General features: G+C 48.0%; 1 protein-coding gene across 3 annotated transcripts in view; it reads right to left on the bottom strand.

Moving 5' to 3' along the window:
* Positions 1-25,365, bottom strand: part of Slc35f3 (solute carrier family 35 member F3) — a 248,782-nt gene that overhangs the window by 71,999 nt on the left and 151,418 nt on the right. Inside the window, exon 1 of one of the 3 annotated variants that reach the window (XM_034523148.2) lies at positions 20,797-21,099. The exons of the other annotated variants lie outside the window; for them this stretch is intronic. Within the exon in view, the coding sequence (XP_034379039.1) occupies positions 20,797-20,872 (76 nt within the window). The 5' untranslated portion in view covers positions 20,873-21,099. Of the gene's footprint in view, positions 1-20,796; positions 21,100-25,365 lie in introns of those variants that run through there. 3 annotated transcript variants of the gene reach the window in all.

The raw sequence follows: 25,365 nt of genomic DNA, 5'->3' as shown, positions 1-25,365 counted from the left end.
TGATTAACCTCAACAGTCATTTAAACAGTTTCAATTGAACGAAAGTTTGCATGCTTTCTGAAACCTACTTCTATGGGGAAAATCCCAACTCAAGGTGGTGACTAAATGAGACCATGGCTGGCCAAAGCCAATCTCTTTTGTGTTTCAGTGATATGCAGCCCGGACTGGGATGTAGCTCAGTTCCTAGCATGCACACGGCTCTGGGTACCATCTTCAACACTGGATAAATTGAACTGTGGTGGTGCACACCTGTAATACCAGCAGTTGGGAACTAGAGAACCAGAAGCTCATCCTTGGCTGCACAGAGTACATCAAGCCAAACTGGGATGGATATATATTCTCGGGTTTTTGACATGTCCATTTCCAAGTGGGAAGACCCTGGGGAAACCATAGCTGTGACTCCTACTCAAGCTTCTATGTGGCCCTGCAAGTACCCTAGGGTGGAGAGGGGCATGAGAGAGAGACAAGAACAGGCCTGGCCTCTTGCTTCAGGCCCTCCTACCAGTATTTTCTGACTTGAATTACAGTGAATTTTCAAAGCCTAATAGTGAGTCCACTTCCAGCAGAAGTGTGGCAGATTTAATTTCCACTGACTGCCTGTCAGACTTGCTCAGCCCCTGCAGCTCTGCACTGTTCGGTTACTCAGAGTCTCCCCATCTCTGCTATGAGGTCATAGTTTAAAAAGCAGTATAAATAAAGACAATATCTGGCACAGGTTCATGGTAAGGCTCTGGGGACTCACTGAGGATCCTAGTGGGTTTCTTCAACCATGGTTTTTATTAATGAAAGTGCAGAGGTCATGTTTGGTTGGATCTGGAGAAACCCAGGGCACAACAGAGACACACCATAGGTGTCCTCTGTGAGGAAGTTTTCAGGGAGGGTTAAGTGAAGAAGGAAACCTGCCTTAAGTGGGTAGCACCACTCCATGGGTTGGAGTCTTGGGCTGAGTGAAAGAGGAAACAAAGGAAAGCCAGTTGCAAGCAGTGTCACACCTCTGTCACTGTACCTTTCCCACTGTGGTGGCCTGTGTCCCCAAACTGAGAGCTAAAATAAACCTTCCTTCTTTAACTTGTTTCTTGTCAAGTAACTTGATACTTGACAAGTATCCAACAACAATGAGAAAGGTATTCAATACGGGACCAAGTGGTGATGCTGAGAAGCTTCATGAACAGACAGAATGCCACCAAATCACCTGTGTGTGTGTGAGCATGTGTGTAAGCATGTGTGTATGTGTGTGCAAGTGAGCACATGTGTGCATGTGCATTGTGTGTATATGCACATGTGTGAGCACTGTGTACGTGCATGTGTGTGTGACTGCATGTTTGTATGCACATGTGTATGCACATGTGTGTGTGGTATATGTGTGTGTAAGCATGTATGTAGAAGCCAGGGGTTAACATCAGTATCTTCCTCAATTATTCTCTACCTCAGTTTTCAGACTGAGTCTCTTACTGAACCCAGAGCTCACTGACTCAGCAAGTCTGGCTGACATGCAAGGCCCAGGGATCCTTCTGCCTCTGTCTCCTCAAGCACTGAGCTGACAGGTGTACGAGACTGTGTCTGCCCTTGTTTCTGCTTCCCGTTCTTCCAACTCCCCCATCCCCCATGTCTATGCTGCTACATACAGCTACTCTCCAGCTCTGTAATCTCTTCAAGTCCTTCTCACCAAGGGAGCATTGCCAATAACAAATAAAAACACTTGACAACAACCCAGCACGATATACTCTAAAAACAATAACACCAAGTTAGAGAGCCGTGTTTCCCCAAGTGTAAGAGGCATCGGCATGCTAGCTAAGTGGCTCTGCAGCTGAGCAAGTCTAGAGACAAGATGTAGGGATATTCAAGGTTCATGGGCAATGTGAGTCACCCTGCTTGTCAGAGATGTGACACTTGTGGTGGGAACAAGGGTGCCCTGGAACACACTTTGGGCAACGTGGACCTATGTTCACAAGGAGCGATAGATAAGGAAGCCGCTGCCTCATTTCATTGGCCCGAGTCTTGATCCTGATTATGTTAATTTCCTCATTGTGCATGTGTGTGCACGTGTTTGATGTGTGTTTTATGTGCACATGTATATATGAGAGTTCTCTGTGTGTGCATGTATGTGTGCATGCTATGTGCACATGTGTGTATGAGAGCTCTCCTGTGTTTATGTATGTGCACCTGTGTGCTCCTGTGTATGAAGGCTGAAAGTCAACTTTGGGTGTCATCTCTCAGATTTGGTTCATCTTGTTTCTGAGACAGGGTCTCTCAGTGTCCTGGAGCTCACTGATTATGTGAGGCTGGCTGGTCAGTGAAGCCCAGGGACCTGCCTGACTTTGACAGTTTGTTGGGATTGCAAGTGTGTGTCATCATGCCTATCTTTTTATTTTTATTACTTTTTTACATATGTATGTGTGTATGCTATGTGCACATGTGTGTATGCGAGTTCTCCTGTGTGAATGTTTGTGTGTGTTTGTATGTATGTATGTGTGTGAGTACAAGCTATATGCACATGTGTATATGAGAGTTCTCCTGCATGTGTATGTGTGTGTTCATGTGTGCATGGGAACATGTGTGCAGAGGCCCAACACTGACTCCGTATGTCTTTCTTGATTGTACTCTATCTGGTATATTGAGGTGGTATCTCTCACTGAGCCTGGAGCTCACCCATTCTGCTAGTCTGGCTAGCCAGCTTATTCTGACAATTTCTTGTCTCTGTTTCCCATGTTTCAGAATTATAGGCAAGCTGCCATACCTTTTATGTGGGTCTTGGGGATTTGAACCCTGGTCCATACAGTTGCATGGTAAGTACTTTACCCACTGAGCCATCTCCCTAGGACCCACCTTTTTAACATGGGGATTGAACTCAGGTCCTCATGCTTGTGTGACCAGTGACTTGACAACTGATGTGTCTTTCCAGCTCCTACACAACTCACTCCTAACATTTTCTACCACTGTGAATAAAAAATAAATTGTCTACTAGTGTGTGTCAAATGCCAGGTAGTAGAAGGGAGAGCCATCTGTGGTCACCACAGTGCCAGAGCTGCCACTGCCCGCATGTGGCTGCATTTCCTACAGACTTTTGTCTGAGCAGTACAAAGGGGTCTCTCCAGGCCTGTGCCTCTGCTGCCCATTGACACATCCATATGGTAGACATGGGACCGCATCATGTTTCTATCCTGCGCTTAACCAAACACACCACAGCATGGACTTTCTCTTGTTCATGGGGTCATGTCTCACATCCTATGAGCAGGTCAATCATCAGGGAGTCAGTGAGAAGCACTGAGGCTCAGTCCAGAGCACTGTGACCAGGTACAAAGCACCATCCCTGTACTTGAGGAACTCTGAGAGTGACAATACCAGAACACGTGTGTGCAAAATGTAATATAGAACACACATGTGCACAATGGGTTACAGAACACGCATGTGCACAATGGATTACAGAACACACATGTGCACAATGGATTACAGAACATGCATGTGCAAAATGGATTAAGAATATGTATGTACAAAATGGCACTTCTGAAGCATCACAGCAGGGCACAGTAGGGAACCTGAAGCCTCACAGAAGACTGACAACATGGAAGACTAGAGGAGATCAAGGACAGCTATGCTTTGCCCCAGGACACTGAGCAAGACGATGAGCTCTGAAATCCACTGTCACTTGTCGCCTGTGATGATTTTCAGTCATGCAGTGGGAGGAAGTGTCAGACCAGACGACCCTGTTTAATAAAGGAAGAGTAGGAAAAGGAACCAACTTAGCGGAAGAATGAGTGCAGAGCAGAGTGTGAACGTGGTTAGCATCTGCACGCATGCACGTGTGCGTACACACACACACACACACACACACACACACACACTCAGTGGGAGAAAATGCTTCTCACTGTGTGCTATGTTCAGGGTTATAGTCAATGAACTGCCCGAGTGATGCTCAGACAGGCATTGGATAGGAGCTGCAGTGAGCGGGCAGCCTCCCTCTTCAGACTCCTCTCAAGTCTTCAAGTCTGGGAAACTGTTCTTTCTCTTCTCTTCTCTTCTCTTCTCTTCTCTTCTCTTCTCTTCTCTTCTCTTTTCTTTTTTTTTTTTTTTTTCCAAGACAGGGTTTCTCTGTGTAGTCCTGGCTGTCCTGGAACTCACTCGGTAGACCAGGCTGGCCTCGAACTCAGAAATCCACCTGCCTCTGTCTCCCAAGTGCTGGGATTAAAGGCGAGCGCCACCACCGCCTGGCTTGGGAAACTTTTAAAGAGCTTTACTTTCCCTAAACTGCAGGCCAAGCTGTGTGTGTGTGTGTGTGTGTGTGTGTGTGTGTGTGTGTCTGTGTGTGTCTGTGTGTGTGTGTGTGTGTAGTATGTGGTATATGTTTGTAGGGGGCATGTGTGGTGTGTATATGTATGTGTGTGGTATGTGTTATGTGTGGGAGTATGTGGTGTATGTGGTGTGGTATGTATTTGTGGGGGGATATGTGGTGTGTGTGTGTGTGTGTGTGTGTGTGATATGTGTTTGTGTGTGTGTGTGTGGTATGTGTGGTGTGTGTGGTATGTGTGGTGTGTGTGGTATGTGTTTGTGTGTGAGTGTATGTGGTGTATGTGGTGTGGTATGTGTTTGTGGGGGGATATGAGGTGTGTGTGTGTGTGGTATGTGTTTGTGTGTGTGTGTGGTATGTGTGGTGTGTGTGGTATGTGTGGTGTGTGTGGTATGTGTTTGTGTGTGAGTGTATGTGGTGTATGTGGTGTGGTATGTGTTTGTGGGGGGATATGAGGTGTGTGTGTGTGTGGTATGTGTTTGTGTGTGTGTGTGGTATGTGTTTGTGTGTGGGTATGTGTAATGTGTGTGTGGTATGGTATGTGTGTGATGTGTGTGTAGTATGTGGTGTGTGTGGTGTATAGTGTGTGTGTATGTGGTGTGGTATGTGTTTGTGGGGGATATGTGGTGTGTGTGTGTGGTGTGTGGTGTGTGGTGTGTAGTGTGTGTGTGTGGTGTGTGGTATGTGTTTGTGGGGGGGGTATGTGTAATGTGTGTGTGTGGTAGGGTATGTGTGTGATGTGTGTGTAGCATGTGGTGTGTAGTGTGTGTGTGTGTGTACAAGGGAGCATGCCCTTCTCCCTCCATGCATGATAGGATAATCACACCTGTGCTCAAGAATCACCCTAATGGCTGAAGGCTCTTCCTACACAGACACACTCTGTATTGTCTCCTCTGAGGAATCCCTCATTGTAATCATTCTGGAGACAATACCTGGAGCCCAGGCCATGAGGGATGAATGGGGTGTATGTCTCAGCCGCCAGCTCATTTGGGTACCAAGAAAGACCTTTCATGTTGGGAGGTATCTGTGACTTTCCCTGGAGAAGATGACGAATCTGGTGATGTTTGTGTCTCTCCAGTGGAAGTCACTTCTAGAATGAGCCAGTGAGACTGGAAAGTCATTTGGTTTCCTCTAAAAGTTCCCATCAGATGAATCTCTGTGAATGTCTGAGAAAGAACACAGATACTTCTGTGGCAAATGCTCCAGACAGGGTCCAGCCCTGAGGGGAAGGGAGTCAAGACTCGAGTCAAAGATGCTGTAGGTTGGCATGGTTCCTACAAAGAAATCAGATGCCAACACACTGAGCGAGAGGCAATAGTTCTCAGCTCCAGCTACATAGGCTGTGCAATTGGCTTCTTTGTTTTGTGGAGGTCTAATTCCATAGCACAAAATCCAGCCCCCTTTGGTGCACACTAGTCATTTTTAGGGGAATTATAAAATTAAGACGCCATCATGGCAACACAGATTGAAAGTATCTGTTACCCACCAATCTAGTCCTGAACCACATTTGCAATCACAAACAAACCCCACCCCCATCCTCAGTTCTAGGTAACCATGAATCTATTTTCTGTCCCCACAATTTGCCCATTTTGGACATGTAATGTAAATATGTAGGCTTGCAGATTTGATTTAGTGTGGGGGTTTATTCATGTTTTCCATATGTTGGCAGGTTTTATGGCTGGATAATATTCCATTGTATGAATGCATCCCAACCTGCTTATCAATGAATCTACTGATAGGCACAGGGATTGCTTCTGGCTCGGCTCTGCCATGGATAACACTGTTGTGAACACTTACATCTAGGCTTGTGTGGCTATGTCTTGGTGTTTCTCTCAGGTATCTAAGCTTGGGGCTGCTTGTCTACAAATCTTTACTGGCCACCAATTTTGAGGTACAAGGTAGACGCTTCACCAGATGAGAGCACAGCTTCATGCAAGTAGGCAGAATTTACTGTGTATCTTAAAGGATAAAGTTTCTCTCATTCTCTTCAGCCGGGACACAACAGGAAGCTGCTCAGGGATCCAGGCCAGCTTTTCCTTTCCAGTCAGACTTACCAGGGAAAGACAGAACCCAAAGATGAATCCCCCTGATAGAGACACAGCTCAGACTAGGATTCCAATGAACTGTCTCATAAATGAGGGGCTTGGAAGAAGCTTTTGTGTATGCCTATTTGCAAGTGTAACTTCTCTCCCCAAACACATTTGAGTATCTTTGTTCCATTTACTCTAATTTAAATGTTCCCTCAGAATCTAAGGCATGAAGGGAAGGGGAGGAGGAGACTTGTAGATTAGGCCCAGGCCCTGAATGTCCCAAGACAATCCTTAGATAATGCCCCGAGACCATCATGTCCACCCGGCTTGACTAGACACCCACCTCCACCCCTGTGTAGTATAAGTTACTAAAAATCCCAGCACAGGGCTTCTTCCCTGCCTTAGACCATTTGTGTTCCCACATGAATGACACACACAGCCTTCATATTTGCAATATGCCTTAGGCAGCACAATAGCTTGGCATCTGCCTACCCTCCGTGCTGTTAGAATCTACTTTCCTATAGATTATTACTATCTTGCATCTGGGCTGCTCTAAGCTCCAAATGGCCAGCCCACATGGCCATGTTTTTATGGCTCAGCTAACCCATGGCGGCTCTCCTCTCTCCTCTCCTGCATGTTCTTCTGTTCTGTGGTGGCTTCCTCCTCCCTCACCTTTCTTCCTCTTTCCCTCAGTCCCTTTTCCTCCAACCAGGTCACTACTAGCCTGCCTTCCTCTAACCCCTCCAATACTTTTCTGTAGACAATTTTATTTAACCAGCAGTTTTAAGTCAAGGAACAAGGTTTGCACACCAAAAGCTTGTAAACACGAGAAGTCATTCATAGGCCGAGACCTTCAGGTATAGAATTTAGCATCACAGTATATAGCAACTCCCATCCCCTGTGTGAAATTCTGGACTCTACATCAGAGCGAACTCCAGCTGTTCCTCCATGGCAGAGAGGCTGCCATGCTTCTGACTTCAGGAAGAAAACGGAAACAGGGAACCACTGAAGTTAAGATGCTGACCCTGGGCAATGAAGAATAGGAAGTAAGAGAAAAAGATGGTGTCACACTCCCGTGTCCACACCAGACTCTGCCAGGACATGCCCATCTCTTCTCTTCTTCATTATAATTGTGAACATAAGTGTTCTCTTTTATAGCCAGGACCTGCTGTAAGAGATAATGCCTCAAAGTCCTGGGTCAATGAGTAGCTGAGATTCAGTTCCTATACACACACGTCCAACAGCATAGCACCCATGATCACGGAGAATTTGGCAACAGCTGTGATGTGGGACACTTTAGGTCTCCGTAAGGACAGAAGAGCTGGCAGTCTGGGGGGCTCTGGGCTGGGATTTGATATTTTGAGATTTGAGTGTGCTGGGGTGATGGCATGCCTCTCAGAATCATAGGTTGAAGTCCTGCAGCCCAGTGTGGCTGTGCTAGGAGGTAGGACCTCTGGAGAAGAAATTAAGGGAGACAAATTAAGTTGGAATGAGGTTCTAGCTTGATGTGATGAGTGTTCTTTTTGTATGTGGAGTCCAGAGGTTAACCTGGGTGTCATTCCTAGTGACCTTCCCGGCCTCCATAAATGTAAGGACAAAAGCTGTAGCTGGGTTCTGCAGTCTGTGCTGGGCTCATTAATTCCAGGGACACAAGACAGAATGTATGCTGTGCACATGAGGACCTAGCACAGACCCAGACCTGCCACTCAGCAGGACTTGGGTGGCCAGCTATAGGTGGAATCGTTGATCTTGCCTTTTGAGACAGCACCTCTAAATTAACTAGAGTATGCCAAATCAGCTAGGCTGGCTGGCTAGCCAGCTCCAATGACCTACCTGTCTCAACCTCCCCGGTGCTGAGATCATACCTGTGTGCTGGCACATCTGCACACCTGGTTTTCTATATGGGCTCTGGCAATGGAACTCAGGTCCCCATGCTTGCAAGGCAAGCCCTTTACCAGCTGAGCCATCTTCCCAGCCCCAGGTATTCATATTCTTACAGGAAGAAATATGAGAGAGCCCCTCACTTCACATGCATACCTATAGGAAAAGGCTGGGTGAGAGCACAGCAAGATGTCCTGATGCAAGCTGGGAGGAGAGCCCCATCGAAGCTCAGTAGGTCAATACCCTCCAGCCTTGAGAAGTGGGAGGTGACAACGGCAATTGGTTCTGTAGTCTGCAGTGTGTGAGGCTGATGAATTCGAGGGGCACATGTGCATGCTATGCTCATGAGGACCCAGATCTGTCACTCTGCAGGATTTAGTGACCAGCACAGGGGTCAGAGTTTTATCTTGATGCCCTTCTGGGAGGAGAGAGAACCACACTGGGTCAGAAGAAGTGGGTTCTCCTCAACAACTCTTCCCCTTGGGAGTTATTTCAACTTTAGCTGTGAAGTGAGTTCCCCAGCAGAGGCAGCATATAGAGATGGGAGAGACTATGGGCTCTGTGGAGACATCTTTATATAAGTGAAATTGGTGTTTTATACTAGAAACTGATCTTTCTGGCCAATAGAGAGAGTTGGGGGAGTATCTTCGTTACTGCTTGATTGCTATGAGGAGATACCATGACGGGGTAACATTTGAAAGAAAGCAGTTAACCTGGGGCTTGTTTAGAGTTTCAGAGGGTAAGTCCATGACCATCAAGGTAGGGAGTGTGGCAGCAGGCAGAGGTAGTGTTGGAGCAGTAGATGAGAACTCACCCTGACCTGCAGGCAACAGGCAGATTGGGCCTAGTGTGGGCTTCTGAAACCTCCAAAGCCTTTCCCCAGTGACAAACCTTCTCCAACAAGGCCACACCCTCTAATCCTTCCCAAACAGTTCCACTAAACTGGTGACCAAGTAATCAAATATATGAACCTATGGGGGCCATACTTATTCCAACTATCACAGGAGGTGACTTTGGGGGCATGAGTTGCAGGGGTAGAGAAGGGATGATATAGATGTCTCTGAAGGTCTACCCGAGGCAGCTGAGAGCTGGATTCAGTTTCTTCCTTCTAGTACGACATGAGGGTTCTGACCTATCAGCAGCTTGATTTGCTGAGGGATTCCAAATTTGAGTGGATTATCTATAGGGAGACTGTGGAGCTGTCGAAGGCGGGGCTTGGTTAGAGGAAGTAGAACATGCCCTTGGGTTATCTATGCTTGTATCTCCTGCTTCCTGCCTACGGTGAGCTGAACAGTGTCTCCTCCATATTGCTCCCACTCCCATGATGCTCTGCTTCACTCAGGCCCAGCATCAGTGTCACCAGAGACTGTACCAAAACCTCCAAAGTCATGAGCCAAAACATACCCTTCCTTCTTTGAGCTGCCAAGGTTGCGTGTTTTGTCTCCACAACTGAAAAGACGATGACCGTGACTACTACCCAAGGATCAGCGCCCTTGTTGGAGTGCTCCCTCCCCCTCCTTTCCCCCGATGTCTGCAGATAACTCCCACATGGCTCCATGGCATTGCCTCATGGGCTTAAGACAGGCCTGCAATCACATAGCCCATGGCTAGTTCTGTCCCGTAACTGGCTGGCCAGCAAAATCTCCAAGTCAGGCTGTGCATGCCTCGCAGAAAGCCCTGGTTTCTGTTCTGAGAAGGAGCGTGTATCTGTTCTCGCCCCAAACAATGTGAGCTCCCGTGGAGGATCAGTCTTAATCCACATGCTCTGCTAGTCACAGCCTGTCCAGCAAGCTCAGGGTGCTCCCGAGTCTCTGAATACACGCAGCAGGCACCTCAGAGCTGCCGAGGCCCCAGGGGCCCCCAGCCTTCACGTGCACCCAGATGAATACACTCCTTTTATTTTCTGGTGCTTTTCCCTGTTGAAGATGGTGTGTCTAGAACTTTAGACTTCAGGCTCTGGGATTTCTCAGGGCAAATGTGAGTTAACAAGTGGGCGGATTATATGCAGGACTGCCCCTCTAGGAAGCAGCTCTCCCCCTGCAGCTGCAGCCTTTGGACCCTTCAGGAAGGGGCATCTGGCCAACTTTACTCCACATGACTGTGTGGGCCGCTTGCCAGGTTGGGTGACTCTGCTAGTCCTCTAGTTTTGATTGGCTGGACTTTCTGATGGACACAAACAAAAGGACAGAGCAGACTTACAGCTGAAGGCACAGCCACTGAGCATTTTATCTTGGATTGAAAACTTTTTTCTAAGCTTCCTATGCTCACAGAAAAGAAGCAGCGGCATCAAGGAGGCAAGAGTGAACTCGCTGGTGAGGGGTGGAGGAGTGGCCTTAGGGTGCTGGACATGGCCTTTCAGGTCAGTCTTCTGCTCAGATGGGCCTTGTGCATCTTGGGAGTAGCACAGGACAGTTTACCCAGAGCATGGAGGCTACACACACACACACACAGAGATATATAAACACATACATACACAGAGATACATACACAGATACGTATACACACAGATACACACACAGACACATACACACATACATAGACACAAACACACACACACAAAGAGATATACACATTCAGAGACACAGACACACAAATGCATAGGCACACAGGCACATACATACACAGACACACACACAGATATACACAGAGACACACACAGAGACAGAGGCACTCACATACACACACAGACGCACATACACAGTCACACAGACACACACACAGAGACACAAGCACACACACACAGTTAGACACACACACAGAGAAAAGAGACACGGACACACAGAGACATATACAAACAGACACAAAGACATAGGCATACATACATACAGACAGAACAAGCTGGAGTCATACTGCAAGCCTTACAACCCCCACTTCCCAAAACTGCCCCCCAAAGTGCACGTCGGCAAGTTCACACAGGCATTTGCTTGCCCGTGCCCACACACACCCCAGTCCCTGTTTGTTCCTGTCTGGGTCACCCAGAGCTTTACTCTTTACCTTGGGTTATGTTGGCAAAGGGCTTTAATCTGATACTCCAATCTCTTAATGAGTCAGCCACTTGTTGGATTCATGGAATGTTCCTGCTCAAAGAGCTGATGGAAGGTTCTAGTCCTGAGGAAAGAGACAGCCTGTCCCCAGAGGCCAAGGTGACACGTCTGAGATATTAATTAGTGAGTGCAGCAGGGGTAGGAAAGGAAGGTTGGTGTCCTGACGCCTCATTCAGACTTCTTCCTTCAAGACCCTTCCCCCAAGGTACAAGATGTCTTACCAGGGGAGAAGCCTCACTCGCCAGAAAGGCTTTTAAGAATTAAATTCCTCTTTGGCTCTCTCTCTCTCTCTCTGCAGAGCTATTCTGAACCTGTTCCCACCTCTTGGAGCTTTTGGTCTGTATCCATCATCTGAGGCAGACGAAAACTCCACTTCCTACATTGCAAAGATCAAAGTACCCAGAGCTTCCCACCTCCACATTGTGCTACCTCTTGGCCCAAAATCTCTTCACGGCTCCCTTTCAGGGGCTCACAGCCCCACTTCCTCTCTGCCTGTATCTTCCTTCTGTGGCTCTTCTCCTCCTCCATGGCCTGAGCACCTACTAAGGAATCAGCTGTACTCTCCCCTTCAAGACATCACAACGCCCCAAACTGCTCAGGCTAAGAGACTCTTAACACCACCCAGCTGGCAGCTGCTTTCCTGTTCTAAGCCAGGAGACTCGCCCCTCACCATCTGGCTGGTAGACCAGCATCCACTTAAGACTCTTCTGCAAAACACCCTCTCTTGGCTGTGGCTGATGGTTCACTCACCCTGGCCCTTTCCCTTGGCTCTCTTCCTATGGACTCCATGCTGTCCCATTCTTTAGTCCTCTGGCGCGGCTGTTCAGACTCTCCTCTCTGCCAGTACCCCATACACCAGGTGCCTGTCTAAACTGTGCACTTGTCCATTTGTTACCTGAGACCTGATTCTCCCTCCGACTTTGCCACCTGTCTCCCGCCAGCTGCCCCTGTGGGCACTGCTGAGACCTCAAAGTTGCTTAAATTTGACCCCTTTCTTGGTCTCAAGGAAAGGTGACCCCTTCCTTTATTTGCTCTTATTGTCAGAAGTCTTTCCGTCCTCTGATGCATTCTGGCTCAGTCTCCCAGGCTTCTTTGGTACCTGCTCCTTTTTTAGTGTTCTGATCAGCCCTGGCACCTTGATTTGTTGACTGGTTCTCTGTCCTGTCCTTATCCTGCTATGAGCATCCAGTGGTTACGATGTGGATGCTCATGGCGACAGTCTCAGTATGTCACTTAACTGCACCCCACCTCTCTCTCTCTCTCTCTCTCTCTCTCTCTCTCTCTCTCTCTCACACACACACACACACACACACAAGAACCTGCTGCACAGGGATGCTATGAACAGTGGACAAGGCAACCTATGCCCAGGACTCACAGCAAGCTGGAGACAACGCCAGTTCTGAGCCTATACCTAGTAGCTCACACTTGAACCTTAGCAGCAGCTTCCCAGTGTGTCCTCACCTCTAAGAGCTTCTCTCCACCAGGCATTCTCTCTTGACTGTATATGCGGATGTAAGGGGTGTGCATGTGCGCGCGCGCGCGCGCGTGTGTGTGTGTGTGTGTGTGTGTGTGTGTGTGGTACATATAGAGGCCCGAGGCCAATGTCAGGTGTTTTCTTAAATCACTCTGTATTATTACTATTATTATTATTACTTGAGGTAAGTTTTCCACTGAACTTGGAACTCACATATTTACTACATTAGGGCAAGTGAGCCCAGGATTGTTTTGTTCCTGCCTCGCTGGCTCTGGAAGTGTAGGTACATGCCTCCACGCCCGATTTTTTATCCGGTTCCTGGGGATCAAACTCAGTTCCTCATGCTTGGTGATGAGCGGTTCACCAAGTAAGTCATCTTCTAAGCTCACACACCAGGTGATCTCAACGCTTTTCCACCATAGCTTTGGTCATACATGCACACACAGACAGACTCACACACACAGACACACAAATACACAAATTCACAGGCATACACACAGATACACACAAACACATACACAGAGATGCAAAGAGACACACACAGACACACACAGAGACACATATACATACAGAAACACACACACACACACACACACACACACACACACACACTTTTAAAGGGATCAACGAGCTTACTTCATCCCATAACTTTGGTAGTTTTTAGTCTGCCCTAACTCTCTGTTAAGAATCACTCACTGGGGCAGATGAAGCAGGTTTGGGATTCAGGCCCAGCATCTCTGCTATGCTCCTCTGTCTTAACTTTCCAGACTCTCACAGTGCCCCTTTCCTCATCCTGCTTCAGTACTGTCTCCCCATGGAGCCCAGCAACCATGGCGTCCCTGGGTCTGCCTTCTCCTCTCTGCTCCATCTCCTGAACCTTTAGTAAACATAGGCAGTGGCCACCAACTTCTTCTTTCCTGGTCTATGAGGCTCCCTCTGTCAGCAACACTGTCTTATTATGTACCTTGGTGGCAGCCAAGGACAAAGGCTGCATCCTTGTCCACATCACCCCAACCATACTCCCGGAAGAGGCAAGTGAATGTGTGATTACCCATCATTCTAAGCCTGATGAGAAGATGGGTCCTGAGGAGGATTTGGAGGTCAGGTTAGGGCTTTGTAGGAAATGGTCGTGTTAGCTTATGTCATTTTCCCAAAGAAGAGGGAAGAGAGAATGTTGGCAGGCGTGAACCCTGGGCCACGTCAGTCTCGGGCAGAAGTGAGTGCACACTTGCTGAAATGTTCATTTGTTTTATACTTCTTCCATGGAAACCACAAATATGTCAATGGATAATATGTCTTTGTTTATGTGTTCGTCTGTTATGTAGTGAGCGTGTGGTGGTAGCTGCTCATGTGTTCACACAGGTATGAATGCAGAGATCACAGGGAGATGCTGGATGGCCAGCTTTGTCACTTGTTATATTATCCCCTGACACAGGGTCTCTCATTGAGTGAGGAGCCAGGCCAAAATCCCCAGCGGTCCTCCTGCCATTGTTTCATGCAGCTCTGGGGGCACAGGTATGCAAACACCCATGCATGGCATTTTACACGGGTACCAGGGATTTGAACTCACGTCTATGTGCTAACATGGCAAACGCTCATACTCACTGAGCCATCTCCCAGCCCAGCAACAGGTAATCTATTCATATATGTACAAGTGTGTCATTTTCACTTGTTCAGAAACTCTATGGCTTTATAGATGATAGATTTAATTAGCATATAAGTGTCCTTATCCTGGATATTTCCGGCCTAGGTCTGACCAAGCAGATGCTGATCTTTAGGTTCAGAAACCTCTTCCAAGGATCTATTCACCCTGATTCAGAAGCATTGGACCTATAGAGGTATCAGTATTGAGTATTTTAGCATGAGTCTTTTTCCAGTATTATGATTAGAATACAAAGCATCTCTATAGGTCCATGTTCTGAATGCTTAGCACCCTCCCAAGTTGGTGTCACTATTTTGGGAGCTTCTGGGATCTCTGGGAGGTGGGGCCTTAGTGGATGATGCAGGTCTTTGTGGGGTGGACCTTGGAGTATATTATCTCTTGCTACATCCTGACTTGGTCTCTGCTTTCTACCTGCTGTGATACGAGCTGTCCTCCACGGCACACACCGGCAGCCATGTCGCTCTGTGCTCATGCACACGGCCAAAACACCACAGGCTGAACTTTCTAGGATGGTGAGTTGAAATAAATCTCCCATCAGTTGTTTAATATACTCAGTGGTGGGATTGGCTAGCCAGACCTGCTCCGAGGGCAGCTGAGACGGCCTCACACACCTGGGGCAGAGGCACCAACAGTGACATCACTAGTAGCCATCAATCCCGGGAGCCTGGGTGGGGATCCAGACCATTGAGTCACACACACACCACAGTGGGAGTCTCAGGAACATATGTTCACTGAGCACCTACTAAGTGCCTTAAGCTCATGTAATTCTCACTCCTTAAATGGAAACCAGATATTTCAAAGTCACTGGCATCTGTATCCAAGCCCTCTTGCTTCTGATTCTGTGACATGCATGAACGATCCTGGGAGCCTCAGACTCCTTGTTTGTAGAATGGTATAACAGGGTTCAGTCGTTTATAGGAGGAACTGGGCTAATAGCACAAGTTCCATAGGCCACGATCTGTAACACGGTCAGCCACTATTCATCATTGTTAGCATGAGACAGAAGTCAGTGTCTACAATCTCAGCACTAAGGAAGCTGAAACAGGAAGATCATGAATTCTATGCCAGCCTGGGCTACATAGCAGGACTGTCTGTATCTCAAAACCAAACTCAAATAAACTAAACAAAAACAACCACTCGGCTGGGAGATGCCCAGTCAGTAAAGTGCTTGTCATGCAAGCTTGAGGAGGACCTGAGTTCAATCATCTAGAACCCAGGTTAAAATAAACAACCAATCTGGGCATAGCGGTGCGACTCATGTTTAATCTCAGAGCTGGGAGGATCCTGGGGCTCCTCTGGACAGTCAGTTCAGCCAATCAGTGAGATCCGGGCAAATGAGAGATTCTGTTTCAAAAAACAAGGGGCACAAGTAAAACAAACAAGGAGCTCCTGAGGAAACAAGCTTAAGGTTGGCCTTTACACACACACACACACACACACACATGAGACATATACACACACATACATTCACATACACACTTATGTACACACACGAACATATGTATACACACGCATACACACACATGCTCACACACTCACATACATGCTCACACACTCACACATGCACTCATACAAATATACACATGCATACATGTATGCATGAACATGCGACACACATATACACATATACTCACATATACACACTCACATATGTACACATATGTGCACACACACACATGCTTACACATTCATACAATACACACATATACACATACATTCACACATACACACATTCACACATACTCATGTACACATACATACATGTGAAACACACTAACACATACTCACATACACTCACACACATGCACACATGTGTGTGACACACACATATGCTCACAATCACACACATGCACATACATGTACACACATGCACACACACATACACATATGCATACACATGCTCACACACTTGCACACATATGCATACACTCACATACACACACACACACACACACACACACACACACACACACACACACACATATCCACACCCACATATTCTCTCCCACATGCTCACTCACACATGCCCATGAACCCACATTAACACCCTGACCCCCACATGAAACAACTAAACAGAAAAACTACAACCAACAAAACAACTAAAACTCAGTTAGCAGCAAAAGTGCCAAAACCAAACTGAAAATCTCCCCAGCACAGCATAAAGCTGTAATTGTTATTATTAAAGGAAACATATCGCCCTGATTTATACAAGAGATATTATTTCTGAGGGCTTGACTCATTTAACCGTGAGGGAGTTGGGCCTTAAACCCCATCCATCCGACATCAAAGCATCTCCTGTGTCCGCAATGCTGACAGTTGGCCCTCCTAAGGGACTTCATTGTATTGTTCTCAACTATTAATTCCCATTAAATGTAATTCTATTGACCGTGAATTAGCTGATTGTGAATATAGATGACTGCAGTAATTGCTGCTCTACCAGAGACATGCTGTTCATCAATACTCAGCATCTTCTCCTGACAGGAAAGCCAGGAAAAGGAGTATGAACCCCTGGTACTCCATGAGAGCTGATGGGAGCCTTTACCTGGACAGAAGCCATTTTTTAAGCCTCCAACCCCACTCTCAACCAGAGGGCTAGCCCAACCTCTCTTCATTCTTCCTGGCCAAGCCTATACACACTGTTTCCTCTGCCTGAAGTAGTTTCTCCTTCCCTCTGAGCCTAACAGATTTTCTCATACCCCTCTGGTCTCTGTAATAATACCTCTACCTTACAGGGCTTCCTCTCCAGGAAGGCGACATTTTCAGAAAGCCCTCCACTAGGAAGTTTGTTCTTCAGAAAGCCTCATTTCAGAAGGCTGTTCTCCTCAGGAAATCTTCCTCCTTGGAAAAGCCTCTAAAGAAAGAAGTCTTTTAAAGAAAGTCTCCTCTTACAGAAGCATCTTGTTGGAAAGGCCTCCTTAGAGGGTCTTTTTTAAAAAGCCTGCCTCCTTCTGCCTTCCCCTTAGAGAAGCCACCTCCTGAGGACTTCCTCCTCGAGAAGACCACCCCCTCCTTAGAAAGGCCACCTCCCCCTCAGAAGACCTCATCAGAAAGGCCTCTTCTCTGAGAATGCCTTATCCTCAGAGAAAGCTACCTCCTCCTCAGCCTCCTCCTCAGGAGAACATCTCTCATCAGAAAGGCTTCCTCTCAGCCAGGCCTTCTCATCAGGACTTCCCAGCGAAGCCTGATATCTGAAGCCTGCCTCTTAGAAGCTCTCCTTTCCAGAAAGATCTCCTCCTCAGAAGGTTTCCTCCCCAGGAACACCTCTTCAATTCCCAGCTCTTCTTCTGTTTTTGTTTTGACTTCTGCGCTGGATTTTTTTTTTTTACCTTGTATCTGATGTTTTATCTACTCATATATCTCCTTCAAGCTAACATTGTTCAGTTTTTCATTTCCAGGGTCTTTCTCTGTAGCTACAGGACACAAAGTACAAAGAGATGAAGTAAAATGTTGAGTAATGAAACCATTCTATCCGTCTTCCTACCTCTGAGTTCAACCAAGCACTGCATTTTCTATTTTGGTTTTATATGTACCACATGCTGGTGCCTTCTTGACTTCCCTCAGATGACACACCGCACAAGCTAATAAATCCTCCTTGCTTGCTGCGTTCCATCCCGGTAGCCTATCATCCGCTCTCACACAAACAGCTCCAGAATGGAGACCACCTTGTCCTGTGCATTCAAGGCAAAACAAAATGGCTCAACAATTCCAAAGAAACATGCAATATGTAAATAGTTTTTTTTAAAAAAAATATACCCCAAGTCAGACTGAACAAAAGCATTAAGGGGGAAAACTCAGGTAGAGGAAAGGTATTCTGTGTGAACCCACGAGTAAGGAGTAGGCCTGTCAGCTGGCCTGATGACTTGTCTTGTACACATGGAGAGGCAAGATGTTTGTGGAATGATCTAGAGGACCTGTGGCTGGAGGACTAATCACACACATGTGTGCTCACGTGCACACACACACAGAGATACAGACACACACAAAGCACCTACTGTGTGTGATGGGCACATGTCAGGTATTGCCTTTATTGTATTTCCTGACTCAGCACTCTGTTGAGCAGGCTGTACCTCACCTCCTTTACAGTTGAGGAAGCTGAGGCTCAGGGTTCGTGATACACCCAAGCCATACTCTACAAGGGGCGGAGTCAGTCCTCCATCCATCCAGGTCTTAATTCTACACCTTTGCCAGGAGCCGCAGACATGTATATGGAAGTGATCATGATAAGGTGGTTGCCATGGGAGTGTAAAAGGAAGACTTGTGTTCACTAAGGTAATGGGGGAGGGCTCTCAGTTTCATCCCCAGAGGCAACCTCTAGACTTGGCCTTAGGGACCCCCCCCCATGTCTGCTGTGTCCTTTCAATGCATTTCTGAGTTTCTCTCTCTCTCTCTCTCTCTCTCTCTCTCTCTCTCTCTCTCTCTCTCTCTCTCACACACACACACACACACACACACACACTTCTACCAACCTGTCCAGAGCAATATAGTTCACAACCTTTCTAATGCTGCGACCCTTTAATACAGCTCCCCTGTTGTGCCGGCCCATAAAATTATTTCATTGCTACATTATAACTGAAATTTTGCTACTGTTATAAATCACAATGTAAAGGCCTCACCACTGATGGTGAGCTAGGGCATGCCTCCCTGAAGCTGGTTAGGGGTGAATATTGCCTGTTGCTGACTTGGAGAGCCAACCTCAACCCGCCTTTCTAGCAGACGGAACTGCTTGGCTTCTATGGAGGAGCTTCTGAACGGATACTCCAGCTCTGAGTCCCCTCTTCACTCACATGTGTACAGAAGGAGGCCCATAACACTACCATCCCTAGGAGAGCAAGTTCTGCTAATTTCTGACGCTGATAATCGGTACCAAACCTTTCTTGAGAATAGGGTGCTGAGGGAGGAGACAGTCACAGAGAAAGAGTAAAGAGAAGCGGGGATCTGCACGATACTGCAAGATGCCATTCTGATAAAAGGGGACGACTTTGGGGGTCCTTTGAGAAGCTTGTAGCTTCTCATGTATCACTACAGAGCAGCTGTAGGCTTTGCACCAGTCTACCACCCTTCTGAGCTCATGGTCCTCATCTGCAGTAGCAGAATGAATCCAGTGTGGAGCTGGGAACACATACCTACCAACCTCTGTCTAGTACAGTACTTCTCAGCCCTCCTAATGCTGTGACTCTTTAATACAGTTCCTCACGTTGTGGTGACCCCCAGCCATGAGCTTATTTCATTACTACTTTATAACTGTAATTTTCCCACTGTTGTGAATCATAATGTAAGCATCTGATATGAGGATATCGTCTACGTGACCCCAAAGGGTTCACAACCCACAAGTTGAGATTGTGGTCTAACCACTGGTCTAACAGCAACTGGTCCTCAAGCTTATTACAACAAGAAACACACACAGGTGGGTACAGGGACCTCACAGACCCATAGAGGTCCTGACCCAGGGTGTGGGCATAATCCAGAGTCTTTGGAGTCATGCCTACAACAGTCAGCAAAGATTTGGATGGAGGCTCTTGGACCCTAGACAGGTACTTCTTTCTACTCCTGGCCCGCTTGATGAGCTATGAGAGTTCCTCCTTCTGCAGCTGCCTCCTGCAGCAGGAGCTGAGAGCTAAGAGGACCCTTTCCTTTGGAAAGCAAGGTCCTCTTTCAGGCCAGCAGAATGACAGCTGTGTCTGAGTAACTCACAACCCTCCTCCGTGGCCCCTTCTCTCTCACATCCCCCGACTGGGGGCGGTTCCGTGCTGAAGAAAAGACAGGCAGTACAGGAACACTTTCTGAGGGGCCCCTCAGAGCCCCTCTCTCCCTTATCAGGCCAGAGTAAGAACATGTTTACAGGCTGGTGCCGGGATTCCCCTCACCTGGCAATCTTTCCCCACCTGCAATAAGCCAGACTTGTCTCTAGCTTCATTAGAGATGGGCCTCGCCTCTGGGCTCCTAGGGTGGGGTGCCAGAAGGATGCTCCTAACCCAGGCCACCCACTCCTCTCTCTCTCTCTTTCCCTGTGTGTGTGTGTGTGTGTGTGTGTGTGTGTGTGTGTGAGAGAGAGAGAGAGAGAGAGAGAGAGAGAGAGAGAGAGAGAGAGAGAGAGAGAGAGAGATGCAAGCTCACTGGTTTACACTTGGTTTTCTTCTGCCCTGCGGGCACAAGCCTAGGGGGACAAGGAGAATAGGTACCCAGGAGTGCAGAGCCACCAGGTGCACCTCACTGTATGAGCCCTGGGCGCAGATAGCATGTCACCCGGGCAGGAGCTCCAAACGACTGGAGCCTCCAGGTCCCCACCAGCAGCGACGCTGCACTGCGGACACCGTCCCGAAGCTGCCGCCCCCGCCCCGCTAGCAGCCAGGTGTCCCTCCGGGTCACAGACAGACGCCTCAGGCCCGGGCACCCCAGCGCCATGCGGCCCGCGCGTTTACCTTCCACTTTGGTGAGGGTCAGGACCGGACTGTTGCAGGCGCTGAGCGGGGCCACCCTGGCCGAATGCTTCTTCATGGTGAGCCGGCCGCCAGCAGGAGCGCCGCCGCCGATCGCCTACATCCTGGGGCCGGGCGGCGCGCCTCTCCGGGCCCGCGGCCTCCTGCTGGCCCTCGCCTCCCGCTCCCCCGGGCTGCAGCCCTCTCCTGTCGCCGCGACTCACTGCGGTGGCCGCCCCGCCGCGCACATCCTCCTGGCCGCGCAGCGCTCCACACACGCGCGCACAGCCTCCTACTCCCGGCTCGCAGCAAACTCCAACGTCACGTACAAGTGCACTCCCCACGCCTACCCCGCCGGCTCACCTGCTCCGCCCCCGCCCGGGACACCCGCCCTGCAGCCCACGGTCGTGTCCTGGCTCCCAGCCGAGTCCCGACTGCGGTCCCAGGCCCCCTCCTTCTCCAGGAGCCCTTTCACCGGGCCAGCGAATCTTAGCCAGACCCCGGGCAGTAAAGGCCGGGTGTTACACCAGTTTATCAACGCAGGTGGTTGGTTCTGCCTGGGCCACGCTGAGAGGGGCCCTGAATTGTTTCACAGAGACTGAAGGTGGGGGTGGGGTGGGGACCCCACAGTTTGCATTCCCTTCTGGAGGTCTAGAAGATTATTTTCTCTGGACCCCCCACCCCCACCCCAGGACAGCTCTATTCAGGGAAGAAAATGCAAAGACCATAGAAGAAAGCAAAGGTCTAACTAAGGACTGGAGTGACCAGCTAGCTGTAGGAACATTTGCTATTTTTTGCAGAGAATTTGGGTTAGGTCCCCACCCCTCACCCCCAAACTCATAGAAGGTGGCACACAACCCCATGTAACTCCAGTTTCAGGGGATCTGACGCCCTCTTTTGGCCTCAGCCAGCACCTGCACGCACACTGTGCACACATACAGCCAGCCAATACATATATACAGAAATACAATTTTTTTTTTTTTTTAAAGAAAAGGCTTGAGAGATCAAACTCCCGGGGAAACAAGAAGAAAGTTCTAGAAACTGCTACTCTGGAGTCACTGTGCCCACCCCTGAAGACTACAGGTTGCTGGCTAATGGTGTTTGTTAAAAGCAGCAAGGTCACCTTGAATGGCCACATAGTCACGAGTGCTGTTTATTGGCTACTATTAAACCAGAGGGCATCATCAAGGCTGCCCTGCCAACCTTCTTGCTGGTGGACTCACGCAGCTCCTGCAGACCCCAGACTCCAAGAGTTTCATCTAATGAGTTCTCATTTACTGCTGCCCCAAACCTCAGGACTTGTCCCTGGCGCTACAGAAATCTGTCTGGAATCTTATTATTGATTATGAGAGTTTCAGAGTTCGTCTCAGAATTGCTATTGCACTGTATGACATCATTACGAGCTCCACAAGGGCAGCAGGTGCTGGGGTTGGATACAGGCAGAGAATGGTACCACCACCATCACAAAATTCCCTCAGTGCAGTTGCTACCAGCTGTTTCTGGTGCTGTTCACCTGCATATGTCCAGGTGTCCAGAGGAAGCAGCTCCTAGAAGTAACTACTGTTGATTCATCTTCCTGAATGGCAAAGATAAACACAGGGATAGAATCTACACAGGGCCAGGGTTCCTGGAGGTTGCTCTCCCATCTCTGCAGGGAAGAGGCTCCCAGGTCCCTGCAGAGCCCTCTAGTGGCACTTTCTACATTCCTCTTCCTGGGAACTTGTCCCACCCAAGACCAGTCACTACTGGTGATGGTGTAGAGCCATTCCCTTCTTTGGATAGGAGCTTAGAGGTTAAATTAAATGTCCTAGGTTGTATAGTAATGATATCCATCAAGATGCACTGTGTGAGGTGAAGGCCAAGAATGTCCTTAACCTGGGCTCTGCTCAGGGGTCCTCAGGCCCATGTTGTCTGAAGGTCCTTTTGGGGGAATCTTCAGCACAAAGTTACAGTTTTGAGAGCCTCAGGTCTATTCTTGATCAAATGCAGTTACAGGCTTGTGTTTTCAGTTCTGCTGTCATATCCCATCCGCAGGGCTGAAGTGAGGCTTAGACTTCCTAAAGACTACCAAAACATGCGAAAGCGTCTTAAAGAGAGCCAACCACTTGGGTTGCCCGGAGCCACCGTGTCAGTCACCCCAGTGCAGGTTCTATCCTGGGACCGAGAAGCTCAGACTCTATCATGAGGTTCCACCCCTCCCCCTGCTTGTGCTGGCATCTGTATGTGCAGGTTTTTTTTGCATGTGTGTGCACACAATTGGGACTGAGGTTAGAAGATTCACCTGTTGCTTCCCAAAGGACACCTATCATGTTTGTTTGAGACAGGTCTCTCACTGGCCTGGAACCAGACAAATAGGCTAGGGTGGCCCTGCACAAGTCACCATCCCTCAAGTCACCACCTTTAAAGTGTAGGTTCTAAAGGTTAAACTCTGGTCCTTGGGCTTGCAAGTCAGGTACTTTATAGACTGAGCCATCTCTATAACCTCAACTGTAAGACATCCTCTCTGAAGATCAGCTCAGGTTTCCTGGTTCTGAGGGTGGTTATGGGGCCCATGTGCATGCTAGGCAAGCATTCTACCACCGGGCTGTCCTGGCTACAACTCTGCCTTTTATCTCCTGGTATTTCTGTTAGATTTGTATTATTAAAGGTAGCAGAGCTAAAACAAAGTTTCTAAAACTATAAACGTGATAATCTCCCAGGCCCTGATAAAATTTGGAGTGTATGGAATCACCTCTGTAGGTGAGAATCGTCGCAGCCTCCTCATATCTCAGAACGCTGTCTTCTGCCATATGTCCAGTGAGAGCAGACTCTTACTGCTAGGAGCTGCTCCACCGTTTTTTGTTTGTACATAGACAAAAATGCATTTTGCACCTAGCTAAACCTACACTAGGGGCTGGAGAGACGGCCCAGAAGTGAAGAACACCTGCTGCTCTTGCATAGGCCTCAGGTTTTATTCCCAACATTGACATGGTGGCTCACCATCACCTGTAACTCCAGGTCCAGGGAATCAGACTCTCTCTTCTAGCTTTTGAGGGCCCTAGACATACAATTGGGCACGGTCACCTGTGTAGTCAAGACATCCATACACATAAAAACAAAACCAAATGAAACTACACTCTCCAGGCATGGTGGCAGGCACAAGTCAGGGCAGGAGGACCACAAGGTCAAGTCTTGTCTGAGAGACAGAGTGATGTCAAGGTCAGCTTGGGCAACTTAGTGAGACTGTGTCCCCAAGTGAAAGTAAGAGGACAGCTGAGGGATAGGGCACTTGCCTAGTATGTCTGAGTCTCTGGGTTCAATGCCCACATACAGAAAATAATTATACACCAAAAAGGATGAATTTGGACCCCTGTGAACAACTTATTATACTAAAAATTGGGGAGATATCTTAGATATCCTAACCTTCATACATAAACGTGTATGCATGTAAATGAGGTACATAGAGACACACATGTAGGTGCATGTATATACAGGATGTATATGTGCACAAACGCTGTATTACTTAAAGTATTATCTTTACCACATGGGATGTTCTACTATAGGAAGGCCACTCTCTTCTCTTCTATCTGCCCTTTGCAAAAACAAATGCTTATTATGACTGATTATCTTTATTTAGTTTGTTTTGTGTGTATATGCTGTGTGTGTGTGTGTGCGTGTGTGACACACTGCACAAATGTGTCATGGTGTTTGTGTGCTGGAAGTCTGAGGGCAGATTTCAGTACTAACCCTCAAGTTTCACTTTGCTGTGGCACCGTCTCTGTTGTTTTCTGGCTCTGTATATCAGGCTAGCTGGCCAGAGAGCTTCCCAGTGTTCTCCTGATCCTGCCTCCCATCTCCCCATAGAATCTCCTGGACTACAGGCATTTAAGCAATTTCTGGGGATTTGAACTCAGGTCCTCATGCTTGCATGGCAAATGCTTTACCCATTGAGCCACCTTTCCACTGTGCATTTGTCATTTGTCTTTCTTATTGCCTACTTAATGCCCAAGGTAGATGCTATGAAGCCTTTTACTTATTGTTCCAAAAATTAAAAAAAAAAAAAATTAAATGCAGGAGGGTTTTCGGGAGCAGGAAGGTAGGCAGACTATCTCAATTAATTCACTGTGAAATAGCACCACTGTCCTCCACAGAATTAAATAGTTAAGAATAACAAATTATTTTTGTGGTTACTGGTACTTAAAAAGGAATCACTTAAAGAGGCTCCAGGAAGCAGATGAACTGGAGGACAGTGCTCGGAAGCATTCAGAGTAGAGCCTGCATCACCTGCCCAGGAGAGAAGGGGGCATGAGGCTGGCTGAGAAACTCAGGGCAGCATCAGCTGGCAAGGATGTCCATTCCAGTCTGGTCAAGGTCAAGGAAATTAGACACGTAGGTTCTCGGTGGCCCTTCCCATTACCCCACACTCTTTCCTCTCAGGACCAACAAACTGACTCTTCTCTCTCCAGGTTGAGGGTATATAGAGCATGATCACTGGATGTCACAGCTGAATATCCATCTATATCCCTTCATCCCCCAAACCACCCACCGCTACCCCATGGTGTGGAGATAACATGGTGAGCTGAAGCCTAGAGC

Source organism: Arvicanthis niloticus, chromosome 18 (genome assembly GCF_011762505.2).
Source record: "Arvicanthis niloticus isolate mArvNil1 chromosome 18, mArvNil1.pat.X, whole genome shotgun sequence".
NCBI lineage: Eukaryota > Metazoa > Chordata > Mammalia > Rodentia > Muridae > Arvicanthis > Arvicanthis niloticus.
Note: the sequence above shows the minus strand (reverse complement) of the source record. Positions and strands in the feature narration are given on the sequence as shown.